Raw genomic sequence first — 8,615 nt, 5'->3', positions numbered from 1 at the left:
AAAATTGCCACGAGACTTCTTAATAATTACAAAATTGTCACCGTACAACTTTAGACCATTAGATCATTAACTTATAAAGTTGATCAATGAACATAAATTGGTCTTACGGGTTTCACTAAAAACTTTTGGTCTCACGTGAACCCAACCCTATATATATATAATTTAAAATAATATATATATATATATATATATATATATATGTATATATAATATAATACAATAAGATATGTTATGGATTGAATTTGATATTTGATAAAAATCAAAGTGATCATTCTAACACCTCCTATTAACGGCACCTACGTAAGCAACGTAATTGTGAGTGGTGACCAAAATAAGGTTTGACGTGACAAGAGATGGCCACATATTGCATACATTAAATACGCACGTTTCTTCTTTCTTATCTTTTATTGTTATATTTTCACATTTTTGGAAATCATATAAGAAGTTAAATATCTAAATGTTAAAATTAAAAGTACATTATTTAATAAAAACTAGTAAATGCTATAATAAAATAATTATGAAAATACAAAGTTGTAATAAGAAAGTCTCATCACTATAGTACATGTGGACAGCCTACGTAGAAAATGAGGTGGTATGGAAACCTAGTATAATGGGTAAATTTAAATCAAAAAGTTACCCAATGCTATAATGGGTAAATTTTTCAGAGTACAATGTTATAATAAAAAATAGTTTGAAAGTACAATGCTATAATAAAAAAAATTATGAAAGTATATTGTTATTTTGTGCATTTTGCCCTTAAAATAAAGGGAACTAAAAGTAAAACGACCAGCAAATTAAAGTGGGTTGTTGCTAGGCATGGGAATGGGCCCCGACCTGTCGGGGAACCCGGTCCACCTGCCCCGATTGGGGACGGGGATTCCCCTTTAAATCAGGGACGGGGGATCCCCGTTTGTCTCAAACCGGGGATGGGGACGGGGACGGGTATGGTACTCCCCGCCCCGTACCCTACCCATTATATATATATATATATATTATTTATTTCAACTAAAGCGGTAGTTCATAATTATTTATTTCCTAATTAGGTTTATAATTTAAAATTGTTATTTTCTGGATGTTAATATGTAATATTTTGGATGTCAAGTCAAAATGCAATTAATCGATAAGTTTTGTATATTACTCGATATGGTTTTATATTACTCAATATCTTTTGATACATGTGACTTTAAGTTTTTTTGGATTTAATTGAATTTTTTTTTTTGTTTTAGGTTATTAGTTCTTATATGATGTTGTGGTTTTTTTTATTAAATTAAATTCATTTTGGTTTTAGTTTATTGAAAATGTTTGAGATTTAAATATATTGGTCTCTTACATATTTAATTTAAAATAAATAATATAAACGGGAAAAAATCGTTTCCCCATTAGGGATGAGGATATGATTATATTCCCTGACGGGGATAAAGATAAATAATCGGAGACGGGGATGAAGACGAGGACTGAGGTCCCCGCCCCATTCCCATACATAACTGCTGCAGCTTCTATAAAGCCCACGATGGCAAGTCTCGTTTGCAAATTGCAATTGTTTATTTAACATAAATTGATTATTTGACAAACATTTAATTAGTTGTTGTGTAAAGTTATTAAATATTTCATCACAATTTGTAACGTATTCTCAAATGATTTTGATTACAAAAGCTATGATTTCTAGTTATAAATATTTTGAAGGAAAAACAATTTTGAATATTTTTAAGTTGTTTTTTTTTTACTATTTACACAACTTAGGAAATTTGTAATCATATATATATATATATATATATATATACTTAGATCATGTGAGATCAAAGGTTTTTCGTGAGACCTGTAAGACCAATTCTCAACCATTGGATTAGATCTACAAGCTGAACATTCATAATCACAAAATTGCCACGAGAATTCTTAATAATCACAAAATTGCCACGAGAATTCTTAATAATTACAAAATTGTCACCGTACAACTTTAAACCATTAGATCATTAGTTTATAAAGTTGATCAATGAACATAAATTGATCTTACCGGTCTCACAAAAAACCCTCGGTCTCACGTGAACACAACCCTATATATATATATATATATATATATATATATATATATAGAGGAGCGATCAAATGAAAACCACTCCAATTTGTAAAAACCGTAAAAACTACTCTCATTCGTCGATTTCATTGTTTAATTTTATGAAATTTTTTCATGAAATTGTTTAATCTTGTGAAATTGTTTCATATAATACTTTTTTTGATGAAGTTGTTTCATATATGGTTATGAAATTGTTTCATATACTACTTAATGAAACTGTTTCATGTATTTCTCTAAAGTTAATGAAACTGTTTCATGTATTTCTCTAAAATTAAAATAATGAAGATGATAATATCCATGATTAACATCATCCACAATAAAAATGATTAATCAACCTCTCATAATTACAAAAAAATGAACAAAATGAAAAATTATGATTAGTTGAATGAAGTTTGTATGGTTTGTACAAATTAGGTGGTTTTTATTTGAACGCTATATAGAGGTAATGTTTGTTTGTGATATTCAATCTCAACCGTAAATCAAATGATAAATTAGGAAATTAAAGATTTTGATAATATGATTTAAAATTTTATTGGTTCATGGATTGACCAATAGTTAATGAAAATAGTTAGAAATTTGATCTGATATGTGTAGAATGGAGTAGAGATGGCCAAAAACCGGTCCCGGTCCCAATCGGTCCTAACTTTTCTCATAACCGGTCCCGGTCGAAAATGATAGGACCGATCAAGGTACCTCATAACCGGTTATGGGCCGCCGGTTAGGGTCCCAACCGGTCCTTGGATTAAAAAATAAGATTTTTTTGATTTTTTTAATGATATATATTTTTAATACATTATAAAATTTACAATTGGGTCACTCAAACACTTTAAAAATGCGTTTTAATATAATTAAAATTACTTTCTTATAAAAATACATTATAAAATTATTTAAAAATACATTTATTTATAAAATTATTTGAATTTTCGGGTCGGGCCGGGCCGGTCCATAGTCAGTCCCATAACCGGTCCTGGTCGGTCCCGGTCCCACGAAACTACCAAAAACCTCAACCGTTCTCGGTTTTCGGTCCCAAAACCGGTCCTTACCGGTCCGGGCCAGTCCTTTGTCGGTCCCCGTCCCGGTCCTCCGGCGGTCCCGAGCCGGCCCGGGCCGATTTGGCCATCTCTAGAATGGAGTATTCAAGGAAACCAACTAAACTTATATCGATTCGAGCCATATGAAGCCCAATTACATAACAAAAAGCCCAAACAATTACATATTTATTCCATGCCATTTCCTTGAAATAAAACGATATTTATTACAACCATGGCGAATCATAAATGGGAGTGACAACGGCTTTCGTTTTTATATACTTTTGTAGGGCTTCCATGCCGTGATCTTTTCCGAACCCGCTCATTTTGTATCCTCCGATCGGGCATCCTGAATCGAAATTATGGTAACAGTTTATCCAAACGATACCAGCCCGAATCGATCTCGACACCCTATTTGCTATGTTCAAGTCATTCGTCACAATCCCAGCCGCTAGACCATATGACGTTGCATTCCCTCTCTTTATCACTTCTTCAACCGTTCTACAATTATTATTCCAAACTATTTATTTTCAAAATTTGAATTTACAAATTAGATATTACTGTATAACTTAAAAATTAGACTTACTTGAACTTCATGACAGCCATTACCGGACCGAAGATTTCATCCCTTGCGATAAGCGAATCATCCTGGTTAAAAACGAAAGAGAATTAACAAATATGCGACTTCAGTATCTGAAACGTTTTGTTTGACACATACCGCTACATTTTCAAAGATTGTTGGCTCTATAAAATATCCCTCGTCTCCGCAAGGCTTACCACCGATTAGCAACGTTGCACCTTCTCTCTTTCCATGATCAATGTACGAAAGCACCCTCTCGTATTGTTTCTTATCAACCTATGAAAAAAAAGGCGGGATGTTACTTACAACGGTAATATTTCCTTTTTAGGTGAGTTTTTAATTTGTTTGTAATTACTTGTGGTCCTTGACAAGTGGAAGGATCAAACGGATCCCCGACGATCCAGGTTTTTGCCTTTTCAACCAATTTTTTCATGAGTTCATCATAAATCCCTTCTTGAACAAATACGCGCGAACTACACACACAAATTTCTCCCTACACACAAATTGTAGTTATAGATTTTAGATGAAACCGATATGAAATCTAAACTATGTGAAATAATCAAATGAAACTTGTGAAATATACCTTATTAGCAAGACTCCCAAAGAGAGCAAGATCCGCGGCTTGATCAACATCTGCATCGTCAAAGATTATGAGCGGGGATTTACCCCCAAGTTCGAGAGAGACTGTTTTCAAATTGCTTGTGGCCGAAGCCTGCATAATTCGTCGTCCAACTTCTGTTGATCCCGTGAAACTAACCTGAAAAAGAAGACCATAACGGATATAAGTATCACGAGCCAGGAACCAATCTTTTTTATAACAAGCCATCCTACATGGATAGAAAAATAGATTTGTGAGCTCTTTATAAACTTAAGGTTATAGGCTATTAATAACTTTCACCAGTTATATTATAAATTATTGGGTTAGTTACAATATTTTTTAAAGGGTTCGTTTGTAAGAACTAACAGAGTCTATATCCATGTGTGAGGCTACAGCAGCACCTGCTATATGTCCCAATCCTGTCACAACATTGAGAACACCATCTGGGATCCCTGCCTATATATTCAAAAAAACAGATAAAATGTGAGAACATCTGTTGTATCAATGTAATTTTTTAAAGTGTCATATATATATATATATATATATATATAAGCAGATTCAAACGAGAATGCTAACTATTTAAGAAAATAAAAAAAAGTCATTAATGTACAAAATCATATATGATTCGGGTGACTTTGCCCCGCAACTTAAGTGACCTCAAAAGTCGTCCGCTTCCATTTAATATAAAATCACATGTGATTTTGTACATTAACGATTTTTTTCTAGTTTTCTTAAATAGTTAGCGTTCTCCTTTGAACTTTTCTCTCTCTCTCTCTCTCTCTCTCTCTCTCTCTCTTTATATATATATATATATATATATATATATATATATATTTCTGCTTACGAGTTTAGCCAAATGGGCCAAGTAGAGAGCTGGGAGGGGTGCTTGTTCTGCAGGCTTCACGACCATCGTGCAGCCGGCGGCTAAAGCGGGTGCACATTTAAGAATAAACATGGCACTAGGGAAGTTCCATGGGATGATAAGACCAACTACGCCAATGGGTTCGAGCAAAGTATAGCCTTGAAACTCGCTAGACAATTTCAAAGTTTTTCCGTGAATTTTATCTGCGGCGCCAGCAAAATAGCGGAGTTCTTTTGATATACTAGGAATGTCGACCGTGGTCTCAAAGCTAAAAACTTTACCCGCATCAAGGGTTTCCAGTAGCGCTAGTTCCTCAATGTTTTCGTCGATTAGATCAGCGAATTTATTCATTATTTTCCCCCTCATCTGCAAATATTTGAAATTATATAATCATTGGAAAATAAAACATATTTTCGGTATTTTTGCTTCGTTATGTTATAATGAAAATTATATGAGAAAGGTGAAAGTGAAAAAAGGGAAATTACATGTCTACTTTAATTTCCATTTATAGAATTTCAAAGAAGAACGAAACAATAATGGAAGATTTAGTTCTAGAAAATTGATTCAAATAGTCATTTCATCAGTTCAAATTGATCTTTTAGCCATTTTTCTTTCGAGTTTATCAAAATGTCAATACGTTTGCAATATCCACATCCATAATATTGCGTACATGTCTAAAAAACAAAAAAAAATCAAATTCCACTAGATTAGCAAGTGGCATTGTCGCAATTGCAGACATGGATTGAATTTGATAATTTTTTTACCTTTTAGTCAGGTCCACAATATTTCGGACATGGATATTATGGTCATAGTGACATCTGGATAAATCTGACTATAAAAATAACCAAGAGACCAATTTAAATTGGTGAACTGTTTGTTTGAGTCATTTTTCTTTTGTTTTATGTGGTGGAAAATAAACCCTTCATTATATTAAATTTATAGTTTGTCATTATGACAATACAGTATTAGGAGAAAGTCAAAATCAACGAAAGTAACATTTTTTGGGTTATCAGCACCCTTAACCCTTGCTAACTACACCCCTAGCCTTATCTACAATCATTTTTTTTGTCTTATTCTTTTATTATATTCGTTACTTAAATATATGTATTACAATTAAATTAATATAATTAATTAATTATTCCTTTTTTTCTCTTTTATTACTTTTTTAATCACTATTTATATAAATAAATGCTTAATTTTTTATTATTATTTTTATGTCATTATTATAAAAACCAAACCAACTAAAACATAAAAAAGCTTATGATACTGTTGATTGACATTTCCTTCGTACCGCCCTTTTCGAGTATGGCTTCCCCCTTACCATGATAAACTGGATTATGACATGTGTTTCCACTGCTTCCTACTCGGTTAGTAATAATGGAAACCTCCATGGCTATTTCAAGGGAAGTCGTTACTTGAGGCAGGGTGACCTCCTTTCCCACTATCTCTTCCCCCTGGTCATGGAGGTTCTAAACCTCCTGACCAAAAGAAAAATCAGTGAGACGGACACCTTTAACTATCACTAGAATTGTGAGGAGCTGAAGATCACTCATCTTTGCTTTGCTGATGATCTCCTCATATTATGACTTGGTGAATGTGATTATGTCCTATCACTGGAATTGTGTCGGCTTGTTCCCCAGTCCGGCCAAAAGCGATGTATTTTATTGTAGCATCGGCGAGCACACTAAGAGTACCATTCATTCTATCATTCAGTTCCTAGTGGGTTCCCTTCCGGTCCGTTATCTCAGTGTCTCCCTTATCACGACTCGTCTTTATCACAATGACCGTAAGGGTCTCGTCAACAAACTTAAATCCTGTTTAAATGACTGGAAAATCAAATCTCTCTCATTTGCCGGTAAGTTGCAGCTCATTCTCTCGGTCCTGACCTCCATGCATATTTATTGGGCCTCGATCTTCGTTCTCCCTGTTTCCATTTCAAAGGAGATTGAGCAGCTCATGCGGAGCTTCCTGTTGTGCCATGGTGAGCTTAACAGAGGGAAAACAAAGGTCTCCTGGAAGACCGTCTGCCTTCAAAAATCTCAAGGCGAACTTGGTATTAAAAGCCTAACCAACTAGAATCTTGCCCTTATAGCCTCCCACATTCGGAGAATCCTTACCAATAAGGACTCTCTATGGGTTAAATGGATCCACTCCTACAGGCTTAAAGACCGAAATTTCTAGGATACCCCGATCCACAACGATGTTGGTTGAGGTTGGAGGAAGATCTTGGGTATGCGGGATAAGATACGAGACTTCATTGTCTCCCAAATGGGTGATGGCGCTTCCTCCTCTGCCTGGTTTGACAACTGGCATCCTGTTGGCCCCCTCTGCCAACAAATCTCTCCCCGTAATATCCTTAGCGCTAACCTCTCCCTCAACGCTTGCATTAAGGACATTATTTGTTAGGGAAGCTGGACTTGCCCCCACCTACGGGATTGTCCCAATCCCCTTATTTGTGATTCATCCCCTCCTGTCCTTTCCCCTTCTGTCCCTGATAAACTCTTCTAGAAAAAAGGGATGGTCGTCTCACTTCTTTCTCTGTCCATGAGGTCTGGCTCTCCATCCGCCCCAATGAGCCGGATGTCGGGTGGCATCCCATGGTCTAGTTCTCTTAAAACATCCCAGACGTGCTTTCGTTCTTTGGGTTGCCCTCAAGCAGTGTCTAAAGATGCATGATAAGCTTCGTTTCTGGGATGCCTATTCTAACATGTCTTGTGCTTTTTGTCTTAACGGGGCTGATTCTCATCAGCATCTATTCTTTGAGTGTCCGTTCCCTAACCTGGTTTGGAATGGCCTTAAGCCCAAACTGAACCTCCCTATTATCCTAGATAACTGGGCTGATATTATCAGTATGTTCCAGCAAGCCGCCAAAGGCAAGACTATTTGGTCTATCATTCGTCGTTTAATGCTTGCTAGAACCGTCTACCACCTCTAGCAAGAAAGGAATAATCGCACCTTCAAGAATAAGAGAAGATTTTCTGACATGGTGGTCAAGACCATCTCTAATGATGTTCGATCCAGGCTGATTGGCCTTACCATGAAGCCTTCCCCAAACGTTGTTCGTGCTAAGCTTGTCTGGAATCTTCCCTAGTGGTTGGTTCCTTCCCTCCTCCTCCCCTCCTCCTCCCCTCCTTTCTTCTCATCTCTCTTTTATGATATTTGCTCTTTTCTTGTGGCTGCTTAGGTTTAGCTTCCTCTCGTGTGTTATCATTGGTTTTGCTTCCTGTCTTTTATAAAAAATTAAAAATCAAAAAAATTTGTCTTTACTTTCTCTTTTTCTTGATTGGAGGGGCCGCCCCCTTCTATATCGAAAAAAAATGTTTTCTCTTTAATTTTTTTAAAGAATAAATGTTTGGGTAAATAAATGTTTAATTTTTTTTATTAATTTTTTATATCAGTATTTTTTACTGTTATTTTCTAATAATTATATAATATGTAATATGAAGAAAAAAAGTGAAAAATTAAGAAATGAAGAG

The 8,615-nt window shown here is 35.1% G+C and overlaps 1 protein-coding gene across 2 annotated transcripts in view; it reads right to left on the bottom strand.

The window, feature by feature from the left end:
- Window positions 1–3,269: 3,269 nt before the first annotated feature.
- The window catches only part of LOC112506760 (aldehyde dehydrogenase family 2 member C4-like), a 9,046-nt gene continuing 3,700 nt past the window's right edge, over window positions 3,270–8,615 (bottom strand). Inside the window, exons 3-9 of one of the 2 annotated variants that reach the window (XM_025111016.1) lie at window positions 5,122–5,505; window positions 4,644–4,733; window positions 4,263–4,436; window positions 4,035–4,172; window positions 3,818–3,955; window positions 3,686–3,747; window positions 3,270–3,600 (exon numbers count right to left, since the gene is read on the bottom strand). In XM_025111016.1, coding sequence (XP_024966784.1) covers window positions 3,327–3,600; window positions 3,686–3,747; window positions 3,818–3,955; window positions 4,035–4,172; window positions 4,263–4,436; window positions 4,644–4,733; window positions 5,122–5,505 — 1,260 coding nt within the window. In that variant the 3' untranslated portion in view covers window positions 3,270–3,326. The remainder of the gene's footprint in view (window positions 3,601–3,685; window positions 3,748–3,817; window positions 3,956–4,034; window positions 4,173–4,262; window positions 4,437–4,643; window positions 4,734–5,121; window positions 5,506–8,615) is intronic. The other variant, XM_025111017.1, reaches the window with a different exon arrangement.

This window comes from Cynara cardunculus (genome assembly GCF_001531365.2).
Source record: "Cynara cardunculus var. scolymus isolate 2C chromosome LG 2, CcrdV1, whole genome shotgun sequence".
In the NCBI taxonomy this organism is placed as follows: Eukaryota; Viridiplantae; Streptophyta; class Magnoliopsida; order Asterales; family Asteraceae; genus Cynara; species Cynara cardunculus.
The sequence above is the reverse complement of the archived record's forward strand: the minus strand, read 5'-3'. Positions and strand labels throughout refer to the sequence as shown.